Below are 13,987 nucleotides of genomic sequence, written 5' to 3' on the forward strand. Positions count from 1 at the left end.
GGAAAAAGAGGAAAAATTATCTAAATTTATGACTTATTTTATGATATTCTCAAAAAATTTCTAACATTTGAAAAAATTACAAAAATTTCTACTCTTTCCTATTCTCTGATACATCACTGTACGCGATGTATCGATCGGATACATCACTTTACATGATGTATCAGGACGTCAGATACATTACTTTACGCGATGTATCGATCGGATACATCACTTTACATGATGAATCAGTCGGATACATCACTTTACAAGACGTACGTGATGTATCCGATCCGAATTCTACTAAAAAGAAGAGATTTCGGATAATTTTAAAAAAAGTAGGAATAAAGTATAATTGAAAAGAATCACTATGAATTTAGATTTTAGGTAAAACTTACAAAAATATATCATGTGCATAAAAGTTTCTTTTTTATGAGGATCTGTGTGATAAATTTAAAAATAGATATTAATTTTGCTTCACCTTTACCTTGTACATTATCCGATAAATCAACCGCTAACCACTAAACTTATATCGAACTAACTGCTTTTGATTGGTTAAGTTAGTGAATTCGTATATCTTTTAAATTGATAAGTCAGATTGTTAATCATAATTATTCATCTGAACCGCCTGATTATAAGCACTCTATTTAAAAGTCTTCTTTTCCTTAAATATATGTTCAGTATTAATAACAATAGCAACAACCACAACATATACTTCCATAAAGTAGGGTGTGAGAAGGATAGAATATACATAGATTTTACTCCTACCTCAGAGGTAGAGGGTGTTTCCGATAGACTCTCGATTCAAGGAAAAATAGTCCAAAAAGAAGTAATGGAAGTGAAAGCATAACAAAACATACAACAAAATAATATGATAATTAAAGTACAAAAAAATAACATAAAGCAACAGAAATCAAAGAAAGAAAAACTAAAGGAGCAATATTACGACTATTAATATGGACAGATAGCGAGACAACACACTATTACTTACTTTCTACCACAATCTAGATCAAGTAAAAACATTCATATAAAATGAAAAGGAAGGATATTAAGGAATTTATCATACTTCATTATTAAGAAAGGACATAGCTGCTCAATTTTGCATACTTCATGAACATATTTAACCCTTTTCACTTATGAATTGGGAATTTCGATTAACTTAAAAGGGTTCTTACCCAAGTGTACAGCTCAAACAAATAGTTTACATCTTACATAACCCTATAATTACTATTACTACTATTAATAAGAATCTAGGAAGCGGGTAGTCGTCAACATGCCTATTTCATAAATAGGGGTAATTTAGTTATTTTGTAATGTTTCTGTTTTAATTTGTTTTTTTTAGTATGTTATATATTTAAAAATTACATAAAAAAATATTATAAATCACAATAATTAACAACTTAAAATATTTAAAGATATATAAAAACTCGATTAACTTTTGAAATTCTATCGATGCGGTATAAATTGGGACAAAGAAAGTAACGTATATTATTTGAAATAACTAAAAAGTACTATAAATCACAATAATTAATAATTTAAATGATATAAAAAATTCGATTGAATCTCAAAATTTATTAGTTCATATAAATTGAGATAGAGGGAGTAACGTATTTTATTTGAAAATGACGTAAAAAGTATTATAAATTACAATAATCGACAACTTAAAATATTTAAAATACATATAAAATTTGGTTAACTTTCAAAATTCTATCAGTACCACATATATTGAGAAAAAAGGAGTAACATATATTATCTAAAAATTACGTAAAAAGTGTTATAAATTAATTAATAGTTTAAAATATTTACAAATCATAATTTTTTTTAATAGAATCTCTAAATTTTATTTGTGTCACATAAATTCGGACAAAGTGAACAATATAAGTTTATATTGAATTTTAGAAAGTCTTTTTCTTTTTATTTTGTTTTTACCTTCTCTCAAGCCATCGCAGAATCCTATTCATTTCTTCACTATCTATTTTTAAAATCTATATAACATGATGTATATACATTATTATACAATATATATATATATACCCTTATAGTATTATTATTATTATTATTATCATTATGATATTCGAATTAATTTTTGCGCAACTCAATTAATTCTACGGAATACTAATAAGAATCTCCTAATTATTTTTTTTGTTTCCAATAAATTTTAAACCTAAAACCTCACAATTATCAATCACTTCATTTGACCACTATATCATACCTTTCGGTGCAAATGATGTATATGTTCTATATAACCATATATAAACAAGGTGGCAAATGACACTAGTTTAATAATAAACAGGATGTCAAAGTAATTATAGTAAAAGTAAAGGGTCAAAATACAAATCCTCTTTGAGGCTTAAACCCTAACTAAAACCCAGATCCCCAATTCTCTATCATCACTGAATCAGTATCACCATTTCTTTCTTCATCAAAAAACTTGCAAATATCTTCATCACAGTTTCACTATTTATCGTTCAATGGGCGGAGGTCCTCGCACTTTCCCCGGTGGTCTCAGCAAATGGCAATGGAAACGCCTCCACGAGAAGAAAGCCCGTGACAAGGAAAACCGACTCCTTGATCAAGAGAAACAGCTTTATCAGGCTCGAATCCGATCTCAAATCCGAGCTAAACTCACTTCTTCCGGTGAACAATCCAATATTAGCAATGAACAACAGCCTAACTATGGCCCTGTTTCACCACAAGACCATATCAGAGCTCTAGCTGATCGGTTCATGAAGGAAGGTGCTGAGGATTTGTGGAATGAAGACGACGGGCCGATTAATACTCCGCAGATAAATCAACAAAGCCGAGGTATTAGTGAGCCTATTGATTTGCGCAAATTGAGAGATACTGGTTTTAGTGATGTTTCTCGAAGTTATAGTTTTCAGAAAGCTAGACATTTTTCTACGAATGTTAGGGATGTTTTTGCGGAAAATTGGAGGACTAGAATTCCAGCTTGTTCGGATAGTTGGTCAAGACAGAGCAATTTTTTTATGTTTGGATGGAGGTTGGTTAATACTGAGAATAGAAATGTAAGTAATTTGAATGGTTTCTTGAATTTTAGATGCTATTCTGCGGATAGGAGAAATGGGAATAGGTTGAGGAAATTAGACTTTACTAGAAATGAGAGTTCGAAAAGTGAGGATAAGTCATGTTCAGAGGGATTGGTGGTGAAGAATGATGAGCGAAAAACAAGATGGCCAAGGTTTCGATCGAATGCTGAGGAGTCAACTGATGAAGACGATGATGAAGATATTGAGGTGGATGAGGACGAGGAGGAAAGACGGAGTAGAGGGGGTATAAAGATGATGAGTAGTGCTGCTCTTGGGAAGTATGATATGAAGACAAAGAAGAGAGTTCCATTGAAGTTTGTGGAAGATGAAGATGATTTATCACTGCATGTGGCGGCGATAAGGAAGGAGGTAAATGGGCGGAGTACGCAGAAAAATGAAACCGAAGAAGAGGAGAAGGAATCGATACTTAGCTCTAAAAGGTAAGAAATGATTTTTCAGTTTGCCCGGTAGATATTGCAAAATGTTCATATGTATGATACTTTCAGTGACAATGTGGCGTATGATCGATTAGGTTTGATGAATATGATGTATCTCCTTTGACAGTCAAGGCCCTTACTGCAGCAGGTTATGTGCAAATGACTAAAGTGCAAGAGGCAACACTTTCTACTTGTCTTGAGGGTATGCTCTTACGACTAAAACATTTGAGAAATTGTTTTGCTGAAATATTTAGTTTTTCCGTCATATGAACATAATCTTGATAAATGAGTGTCATGTTTCATTCCTTGTTTTTTTTGAGTGTTGTGCTGTTTATCAAGTCCATAGTCTGATTGGTGTAGCCATAAATTCATTTTTATCTGTCCTGAAAAAATGAATCCAGTGTGTGTAGGATCTATGTTTTTCAACAAGTTTAACTGAAGAGCAAGTTCAAGATTGGACCTCTAGTATCTCTTATGGATGAACTAGTTCTCACTTTTGCTTTTGCCAATTACAGGAAAGGATGCTTTAGTTAAAGCAAGGACAGGCACAGGCAAAAGTGCTGCTTTTTTGGTAAATTATTTCTTCTCTTTTATGTGATTCCCTGCAGATTATTTGCATGTTTCACTTCCTTGCTCTTTTATTGCTTCTATTAAAGGCCAACAGCTTCCAGCCATTGAAACAGTTCTGAAGGCCTCACGTAAGAAGAGTGACCAAAGGGTCCCGCCAATAGATGTACTTATTCTCTGTCCCACGCGAGAACTTGCAAGTCAGATAGCTGCTGAAGCTAATGTGTTGTTAAAGTACCATGAAGGCATTGGTGTGCAGACACTAGTTGGAGGGACACGGTTCAAAGATGATCAGAGACGCCTAGAGTGTAATCCATGCCAGGTATATATGCATTTTATCTGTATCGGGACATTTTTCCAGTTTATGGTAAAGGATGAATTCAATGTGAATGATTTGCTTCCCTTGCACTTCGAGGATGACATATTGAGAAATGTACACATGTTTCTGTTAAACAGGGGTACAACAAAAGATATGCGTAAGTTCTGCCAAATATATTAATGAGGTGTAGTACGGCATGTCTGTTAGCTCTGACTCATTAGTTGTAGTTGCTCATGAGGTTTAGAAACTGAGACCAGACAGTCTAGCTATGGGCGGCATCTTAGTACCAGTGTTATTAAACTTGGCCTGGACCTGTCGTTTGACTAGAAAATACAGTACAATGGGGCTTGACCTGGCTGTACCTAGCTGGATTGTCAAGCTGTTAGTACCAGTGTTAGGATCCGGGGGTATGGACCCAAGTGCGGAGACGGTGCTAGGATTAGGCCAATAAATGTATATCACGACATACATAACAACAACAACAACCCAGTGAAATCCCACAACATGGGGTCTGGGGAGGGTAGAATGTACGCAAACCTTACTCCTACCAAGGTAGGACGGCTGTTTCCTGGAGACCCTCGGCTCAGTAAAAGCATAAACGCATAAAAAAAATGTTAGATAAGAATAGGAAATTAAAAGTTTTATGAGAAAAACAACAAACAAATAACGAATAGATAACAAATAAATACAAATAACAAATAACAAATAACGAATAAATAAATAATGAAAGCGTCATAGATAAAATAGAGTAATTAAAGCATAGAAAGTAATAAATAATAACAGAAATTAGAAATCAAAGCGCAAGAGATCGTAATGCACTACTACGCCTACGGATAGAGAAGAATAACGAGATCATGAACTAGCCTTCTACCCTAATGTGGGTCCTCCACACCCTCCTATCTAAGGTCATGTCCTCCGTAAGCTGTAACTGCACCATGTCCTGTGTAATCACCTCTCCCCAATACTTCTTCGGCCTACCCCTACCTCTTCTGTAACCATCCATGGCCAGCCTCTCACACCTCCGCATTGGGGCATCTATGTCTCTCCTCTTCACATGTCCAAACCATCTCAGTCGCATTTCCCGCATCTTGTCTTCCACCGAGGTCACTCCTACCTTGTCCCGAATAGCCTCATTTCTAATCCTGTCGCTCCTGGTGTGCCCACACATCCATACTAATAAGAATCTCCTAATTATTTTTTTTGTTTCCAATAAATTTTAAACCTAAAACCTCACAATTATCAATCACTTCATTTGACCACTATATCATACCTTTCGGTGCAAATGATGTATATGTTCTATATAACCATATATAAACAAGGTGGCAAATGACACTAGTTTAATAATAAACAGGATGTCAAAGTAATTATAGTAAAAGTAAAGGGTCAAAATACAAATCCTCTTTGAGGCTTAAACCCTAACTAAAACCCAGATCCCCAATTCTCTATCATCACTGAATCAGTATCACCATTTCTTTCTTCATCAAAAAACTTGCAAATATCTTCATCACAGTTTCACTATTTATCGTTCAATGGGCGGAGGTCCTCGCACTTTCCCCGGTGGTCTCAGCAAATGGCAATGGAAACGCCTCCACGAGAAGAAAGCCCGTGACAAGGAAAACCGACTCCTTGATCAAGAGAAACAGCTTTATCAGGCTCGAATCCGATCTCAAATCCGAGCTAAACTCACTTCTTCCGGTGAACAATCCAATATTAGCAATGAACAACAGCCTAACTATGGCCCTGTTTCACCACAAGACCATATCAGAGCTCTAGCTGATCGGTTCATGAAGGAAGGTGCTGAGGATTTGTGGAATGAAGACGACGGGCCGATTAATACTCCGCAGATAAATCAACAAAGCCGAGGTATTAGTGAGCCTATTGATTTGCGCAAATTGAGAGATACTGGTTTTAGTGATGTTTCTCGAAGTTATAGTTTTCAGAAAGCTAGACATTTTTCTACGAATGTTAGGGATGTTTTTGCGGAAAATTGGAGGACTAGAATTCCAGCTTGTTCGGATAGTTGGTCAAGACAGAGCAATTTTTTTATGTTTGGATGGAGGTTGGTTAATACTGAGAATAGAAATGTAAGTAATTTGAATGGTTTCTTGAATTTTAGATGCTATTCTGCGGATAGGAGAAATGGGAATAGGTTGAGGAAATTAGACTTTACTAGAAATGAGAGTTCGAAAAGTGAGGATAAGTCATGTTCAGAGGGATTGGTGGTGAAGAATGATGAGCGAAAAACAAGATGGCCAAGGTTTCGATCGAATGCTGAGGAGTCAACTGATGAAGACGATGATGAAGATATTGAGGTGGATGAGGACGAGGAGGAAAGACGGAGTAGAGGGGGTATAAAGATGATGAGTAGTGCTGCTCTTGGGAAGTATGATATGAAGACAAAGAAGAGAGTTCCATTGAAGTTTGTGGAAGATGAAGATGATTTATCACTGCATGTGGCGGCGATAAGGAAGGAGGTAAATGGGCGGAGTACGCAGAAAAATGAAACCGAAGAAGAGGAGAAGGAATCGATACTTAGCTCTAAAAGGTAAGAAATGATTTTTCAGTTTGCCCGGTAGATATTGCAAAATGTTCATATGTATGATACTTTCAGTGACAATGTGGCGTATGATCGATTAGGTTTGATGAATATGATGTATCTCCTTTGACAGTCAAGGCCCTTACTGCAGCAGGTTATGTGCAAATGACTAAAGTGCAAGAGGCAACACTTTCTACTTGTCTTGAGGGTATGCTCTTACGACTAAAACATTTGAGAAATTGTTTTGCTGAAATATTTAGTTTTTCCGTCATATGAACATAATCTTGATAAATGAGTGTCATGTTTCATTCCTTGTTTTTTTTGAGTGTTGTGCTGTTTATCAAGTCCATAGTCTGATTGGTGTAGCCATAAATTCATTTTTATCTGTCCTGAAAAAATGAATCCAGTGTGTGTAGGATCTATGTTTTTCAACAAGTTTAACTGAAGAGCAAGTTCAAGATTGGACCTCTAGTATCTCTTATGGATGAACTAGTTCTCACTTTTGCTTTTGCCAATTACAGGAAAGGATGCTTTAGTTAAAGCAAGGACAGGCACAGGCAAAAGTGCTGCTTTTTTGGTAAATTATTTCTTCTCTTTTATGTGATTCCCTGCAGATTATTTGCATGTTTCACTTCCTTGCTCTTTTATTGCTTCTATTAAAGGCCAACAGCTTCCAGCCATTGAAACAGTTCTGAAGGCCTCACGTAAGAAGAGTGACCAAAGGGTCCCGCCAATAGATGTACTTATTCTCTGTCCCACGCGAGAACTTGCAAGTCAGATAGCTGCTGAAGCTAATGTGTTGTTAAAGTACCATGAAGGCATTGGTGTGCAGACACTAGTTGGAGGGACACGGTTCAAAGATGATCAGAGACGCCTAGAGTGTAATCCATGCCAGGTATATATGCATTTTATCTGTATCGGGACATTTTTCCAGTTTATGGTAAAGGATGAATTCAATGTGAATGATTTGCTTCCCTTGCACTTCGAGGATGACATATTGAGAAATGTACACATGTTTCTGTTAAACAGGGGTACAACAAAAGATATGCGTAAGTTCTGCCAAATATATTAATGAGGTGTAGTACGGCATGTCTGTTAGCTCTGACTCATTAGTTGTAGTTGCTCATGAGGTTTAGAAACTGAGACCAGACAGTCTAGCTATGGGCGGCATCTTAGTACCAGTGTTATTAAACTTGGCCTGGACCTGTCGTTTGACTAGAAAATACAGTACAATGGGGCTTGACCTGGCTGTACCTAGCTGGATTGTCAAGCTGTTAGTACCAGTGTTAGGATCCGGGGGTATGGACCCAAGTGCGGAGACGGTGCTAGGATTAGGCCAATAAATGTATATCACGACATACATAACAACAACAACAACCCAGTGAAATCCCACAACATGGGGTCTGGGGAGGGTAGAATGTACGCAAACCTTACTCCTACCAAGGTAGGACGGCTGTTTCCTGGAGACCCTCGGCTCAGTAAAAGCATAAACGCATAAAAAAAATGTTAGATAAGAATAGGAAATTAAAAGTTTTATGAGAAAAACAACAAACAAATAACGAATAGATAACAAATAAATACAAATAACAAATAACAAATAACGAATAAATAAATAATGAAAGCGTCATAGATAAAATAGAGTAATTAAAGCATAGAAAGTAATAAATAATAACAGAAATTAGAAATCAAAGCGCAAGAGATCGTAATGCACTACTACGCCTACGGATAGAGAAGAATAACGAGATCATGAACTAGCCTTCTACCCTAATGTGGGTCCTCCACACCCTCCTATCTAAGGTCATGTCCTCCGTAAGCTGTAACTGCACCATGTCCTGTGTAATCACCTCTCCCCAATACTTCTTCGGCCTACCCCTACCTCTTCTGTAACCATCCATGGCCAGCCTCTCACACCTCCGCATTGGGGCATCTATGTCTCTCCTCTTCACATGTCCAAACCATCTCAGTCGCATTTCCCGCATCTTGTCTTCCACCGAGGTCACTCCTACCTTGTCCCGAATAGCCTCATTTCTAATCCTGTCGCTCCTGGTGTGCCCACACATCCATCTTAGCATTCTCATCTCGGCAACTTTCATCTTTTGAATGTGAGAAGTCTTAACTGGCCAACACTCCGCCCCATACAACATAGCCGGTCTAACCACTACTTTGTAGAACTTGCCCTTAAGTTTTGGTGGCACCTTCTTGTCACATAGCACTCCGAAAGCGAGCCTCCATTTCATCCACCCTACCCCAATACGATGTGTGACATCATCGTCAATCTCCCCGCTGCCTTGCATGATAGACCCAAGATACTTGCAACTACTTCTCTTTTGGATGGCTTGGGCACCAAGCCTAACTTCCACGCCAACCGCCTGAGGTGTCTCACTGAACTTGCACTCTAAGTACTCTGTCTGGGTCCTACTCAACTTAAACCCTTTAGACTCCAAGGTATGTCTCCAATCCTCCAGCTTAGCGTTTACTCCGCTGCGAGTCTCATCGATCAGGACTATGTCATCCGCGAAAAGCATACACCATGACACCTCACCTTGAATTTGTCGCGTCAATTCATCTATCACCAAGGCAAATAAAAAAGGACTAAGAGCTGATCCTTGATGCAACCCCATCACCACTGGGAAGTGCTCTGAGTCCCCTCCTACTGTCCTTACCCTGGTTTTGGCTCCCTCGTACATGTCCTTGATCACCCTAATGTATGCCACAGGTACACCTTTAGCCTCCAAATATGTCCATAGTATTTCTCTTGGGACTTTATCATAAAGCCTTTTCTAGGTCGATGAATACCATATGCAAGTCCCTCTTCCTCTCCCTATATTGCTCCACCAGTCTCCTCATAAGATGGATGGCTTCTATAGTTGAGCGTCCCGACATAAATCCAAACTGGTTCTCTGAAATAGACACGTCTCTCCTCACCCTCATCTCCACCACTCTTTCCCACAGTTTCATAGTATGACTTAGTAGCTTGATACCTCTATAGTTGTTGCAACTCTGGATATCCCCTTTGTTTTTGTATAGAGGGATCATTACGCTTGACCTCCATTCTTCGGGCATCGTTGCCGTTTTAAAGATGGCATTAAATAACCTAGTGGTGATGGGGTTGCATCAAGACATACATAAATATATATTAATTGAAGTTATTGAACTCAAACTAATAAAATGTAATCTATGAACACTGAATATTTTATTCATAAGATATCTTGTGTGAAGAAGAGGAGATGCATGGATACCCCAGTGCAGAAGTGTGAGAGGTAGGCTATGGATAGTTCAGGAGAGGTAGAGGTAGACTGAAGAACTATTGGAGAGAAGTGATTAGACAGGACATGACGCAGTTTCAGCTTACCAAGGACATGACCTTAGATAGAAGGGTGTGGAGGACACAAATTACGATAGAAGGTTAGTAGGTAGTCTTGCGTTGTCTTACTGTAAATGTATGAACACAACCATGTATAAAACTCACTAGATGGTATCACATTTATGAAGCTTTTGTTGCTATCATCTGCTATTCTGTACCAAATTCATATTAATTCCAAGAGATTATAGGTCTTTGAACACAATTTTCCTCCATGCGACACTAGGGCTAGATAATCAAAGGGGCAATTCTGAGAATTGAACTTAGGCCATGTTTCAACCTAAGTGAGAATCTTACCACCAGATCAAAGTCTATTTTTCATGCAGTAATATTTATATTGCAGGTTCAAAGCTGCTAAAGCTTTGTGAATGTTTCTTTTCTCTATTATTTAGCTGACCTCTCAAGGAGTTTGTGCATGTTTCTGTCTTTTATTCTATATTTAGCTGCATCTAAGTTCATTGTTGCTTATGCTGTTTCTGTAGATTATAGTTGCAACACCTGGTAGATTATTAGATCACATTGAGAACAAGTCTGGCTTCTCTACACGAATAATGGGATTGAAGATGTTAATACTTGATGAAGCTGACCACTTACTGGACCTTGGGTTCCGGAAAGACATAGAGAAACTTGTTGATTGCTTGCCTCGGCGAAGGCAGTCCTTACTCTTTTCCGCTACTGTCCCAAAGGAGGTTAGAATTTTCCTCATTTCCTCTTGTTAATATTGTAAAAGGTTGACTGTGGGCTGTAGCAGGCTGTCCACTAGATAGTCGAAGTGTGTGCAATCTGGTGCAACACCACCATAATAAAAGAATTTGACTGGTGTTATGTAATCCAAGAGCTTAGGTCTTTCTGGTGTGTTAGAACTTGTAAACTTCCTGCTGGTTGAAAGAAATATTATGAAAATGCAGGTCCGTCGCATATCTCAACTTGTTCTGAAAAGAGAATATGACTATGTTGATACAGTGGGCCTTGGACTGGAAACAAATCCAAAGGTATGTGTTGATTTTGGTTTCCACTAAAGATATGGAATAGGTTCCTGCTTCTTTACAGAAAAATTGGACTCTTTATTTTCTGGATTCAGTGTAATTTCTTTTTTTGTAATATGGTTATTTTTAGTCGAAGGGGAGCCTTGGTAACTGGTAAAGTTGCTGCCATGTGACCAGGAGGTCACGGGTTCAAGCCTTGGAAACAGCCTCTGGCAGAAATGCAAGGTAAGGCTGCGTACAACAGACCCTTGTGGTCGGGCCCTTCCCCGGACCCTGCGCATAGCGGGAGCTTAAGTGCACCGGGCTGCCCTTTTTATGGTTATTTTTAGTTCTGTAATATCTATCCTACATGTATGGGATCATAAGCAGGTTAAGCAATTTTATCTAGTTGCATCGCATGAACAACATTTTCAATTTGTGCACCATCTTTTGTCAAGCCATATCTCAGAAGTGCCTGATTACAAGGTAATTAGTTCTTAATGTTAGAATTTATTTACACTTTTGAAGCTTTTCGTAATACCATCTGCTTTCTTCTTTGTGATGTTTATTTTCTCATATCTATTTTGATCTTCTTCGAACTTTGAATGTCATACAGGTCATTGTTTTTTGTACAACAGCTATGATGACATCCCTCATGTTTTCCCTTTTTCGCGAGATGAAAATGAATGTGAGAGAGATCCATTCCAGAAAACCTCAACTTTATCGTACTCGAATCTCTGATGAATTCAAGGAAACAAAACGTGTAATTCTTATTACCTCTGATGTGTCAGCTCGAGGGATGAATTATCCTGATGTTACACTTGTAGTTCAGGTATATGGCAATTCAGATATCTTATCATTGATATTTCTTGAAATTTGAATGTTATCTTTGACTCTTCTTTTGAATAGTCTGTTTCCTTTAAAAAGCTAAAACTTCTTGTTCTTGGAAGAGTTCTCTTGGGAACAATAAACATTTGTCATGAAGATTGCAGCTAATGTATATCACAAGGCTAAATAATTTTGGATTCGATATCTTCCTAAAATGACCTCCTCTTAAAAGGATAAAAAATAAGAAAAACTAACAGTCAAATAAAGTACTTTTCCAATTTGTTGAAGGAGGTTGTTTCATCAGAACTTCTTTCACAAACCTGAAGTAATCAATCAAAGCATAATCCGAAGGCTCAGGTTATTTAGGCTCTTTCCTCTCCAAATTTGCCATCCTTCAAATTATTAGTCACTATTCACATCATTTCTCATCTAAAGTGTTTTCTCCTATTTGCGAAGCGATGATCAATTTGGAGGTCTGATAATCAAGGAGTGTGCATTATGTGGGAACTCAGTTCTTTTCTTTTTTGTGGGGCTGTTTCCTTCTACTTCCTCTATCCCTTACATGGGAGTGTCTCTGTTTATCAGGTTGGTCTTCCTGTTGATCGAGAGCAGTATATACACCGGCTTGGAAGAACTGGTCGAGAAGGCAAAGGAGGAGAAGGTATCCTGTTGCTTGCACCTTGGGAACAATATTTTTTGGATGACATAAAAGACCTCCCCATGGAAAACTGGCCAGTTCCACATCTTGATCCTCGTGTTAAAGTCAAGGTTAGCTGCTTCTTACACTCAATTCTTTTTCTATGCACTGATAGGCTGTAGAACACAAAATGCTCCCCATTTACCTTAGGAAAATAAAAGAAATTCTGTAGTTAGATATAATAAGATCTCGGATTACTATGCTGGATTTATAAGAGGTAAATTTTTTCGGATGAGCGGGATTTGATTTTTATTTCAAGCCATTACCATATAAGTTTGGTTTCAGTTAATTGCGACTGTAAAGCACTTTATTTCTTGTGTGGTTGGGCCTGGCAACCTGAACTCGGTGTTGTAGATGAATTATTTTCCAAGTTTCTTAATCACTTTCACCTGTCATCACAGACAAACTGAACAAAGATGTCACCACACTTTTGTTTGGAGTCTGTTTAGTACTCCAGATGCTGTAGATCCTGTCGGGAGTGTTATCCCATTCCCGGCCCACCCAGAACTAATTGTTTCATTTACTGCTGGAAATCATTTGTTATCAATTAGATTTTTGATGATATGATAATTGCAGATGGAAGAAGCAATGGGAAAGATGGATACTAGTGTCAAAGAAGCAGCATATCACGCTTGGCTTGGTTATTATAACTCCGTAAGGGAAATAGGCAGAGACAAAACAACACTTGTCGAGTTAGCTAACCAGTTTAGCGAGTCTATTGGTTTGCAAAAGCCTCCTCTGCTATTCCGTAGAACAGCTCTAAAGATGGGATTGAAAGATATTCCTGGCATCCGCATACGGAAGTAGCGCAGTGTTCTTTTGTTATGTTAAAAAGAGATTATTATGTCAGAGTAGAGAAGTAGCATCCACAGTTTTCTGCAATTTAAACATTGTGAAACTGAGATAAGGAAACAACATTAGCGGGACTTGTATTTGGCCTGCTGACCGACTATTTGGACATCTTGTGAATGTGTTAAAATCTTCTTGAAAATGAAATGTAAATATTTGATTGCTAAATGAACGTTCTTTTGTTTCCACGGCAGGCATTGCATTTTCCGAATAATTCAAATCGAATGTCCATTTCGGGCTGATGCGACATGATCAATCTATTGATCCATCTCTGTCATAGTTTACACATTACAATAGATAGATATTATATTTATGAAATACTATTCATTTTCAAAATGCTATGATGGTCAAATGGTAGATACACGACTCAATTGTGTATATGTATTAAAATTCACTAAATATATC

The 13,987-nt window shown here is 37.5% G+C and overlaps 2 protein-coding genes across 5 annotated transcripts; both read left to right on the plus strand.

Moving 5' to 3' along the window:
• The first annotated feature begins 2,244 nt into the window (after window positions 1–2,244).
• On the plus strand, window positions 2,245–5,040 carry LOC129878698 (probable DEAD-box ATP-dependent RNA helicase 48). 4 transcript variants are annotated; one of them, XM_055953480.1, is made up of 4 exons: window positions 2,245–3,463; window positions 3,556–3,662; window positions 3,976–4,031; window positions 4,125–5,040. In XM_055953480.1, exons 1-4 carry the CDS (start codon window positions 2,448–2,450, stop codon window positions 4,524–4,526), a joined length of 1,581 nt encoding a protein of 526 aa, XP_055809455.1. In that variant the 5' UTR covers window positions 2,245–2,447; the 3' UTR covers window positions 4,527–5,040. The 4 variants fall into 4 exon arrangements, with proteins under 4 accessions (XP_055809455.1, XP_055809463.1, XP_055809471.1 ...); XM_055953488.1 differs by having other exon boundaries at window positions 2,247–3,463; window positions 4,117–4,282; XM_055953496.1 differs by having other exon boundaries at window positions 2,248–3,463; window positions 4,132–4,282.
• A 637-nt stretch (window positions 5,041–5,677) lies between these two features.
• On the plus strand, window positions 5,678–13,754 carry LOC129878538 (probable DEAD-box ATP-dependent RNA helicase 48). The gene is made up of 10 exons (XM_055953469.1): window positions 5,678–6,891; window positions 6,984–7,090; window positions 7,404–7,459; window positions 7,553–7,777; window positions 10,726–10,932; window positions 11,152–11,235; window positions 11,599–11,694; window positions 11,825–12,040; window positions 12,622–12,804; window positions 13,310–13,754. The coding sequence occupies exons 1-10, from the start codon at window positions 5,876–5,878 to the stop codon at window positions 13,538–13,540; spliced, it is 2,421 nt and encodes an 806-aa protein (XP_055809444.1). The 5' UTR covers window positions 5,678–5,875; the 3' UTR covers window positions 13,541–13,754.
• Window positions 13,755–13,987: the final 233 nt, after the last annotated feature.

This window comes from Solanum dulcamara, chromosome 1 (assembly GCF_947179165.1).
Source record: "Solanum dulcamara chromosome 1, daSolDulc1.2, whole genome shotgun sequence".
NCBI classification, from domain to species: Eukaryota; Viridiplantae; Streptophyta; class Magnoliopsida; order Solanales; family Solanaceae; genus Solanum; species Solanum dulcamara.

Bases quoted from the DNA above. Each gene is read 5' to 3' on its own strand.
- LOC129878698 (XM_055953480.1), top strand. From the start codon at position 2,448: ATGGGCGGAGGTCCTCGCACTTTCCCCGGTGGTCTCAGCAAATGGCAA. The intron at 3,663-3,975 runs GTATGCTCTTAC...TGCCAATTACAG, and splicing joins ACTTTCTACTTGTCTTGAGG to GAAAGGATGCTTTAGTTAAA. The intron at 4,032-4,124 runs GTAAATTATTTC...AAAGGCCAACAG, and splicing joins GCAAAAGTGCTGCTTTTTTG to CTTCCAGCCATTGAAACAGT.
- LOC129878538 (XM_055953469.1), top strand. From the start codon at position 5,876: ATGGGCGGAGGTCCTCGCACTTTCCCCGGTGGTCTCAGCAAATGGCAA. The intron at 6,892-6,983 runs GTAAGAAATGAT...ATGATCGATTAG, and splicing joins TCGATACTTAGCTCTAAAAG to GTTTGATGAATATGATGTAT. The intron at 7,091-7,403 runs GTATGCTCTTAC...TGCCAATTACAG, and splicing joins ACTTTCTACTTGTCTTGAGG to GAAAGGATGCTTTAGTTAAA.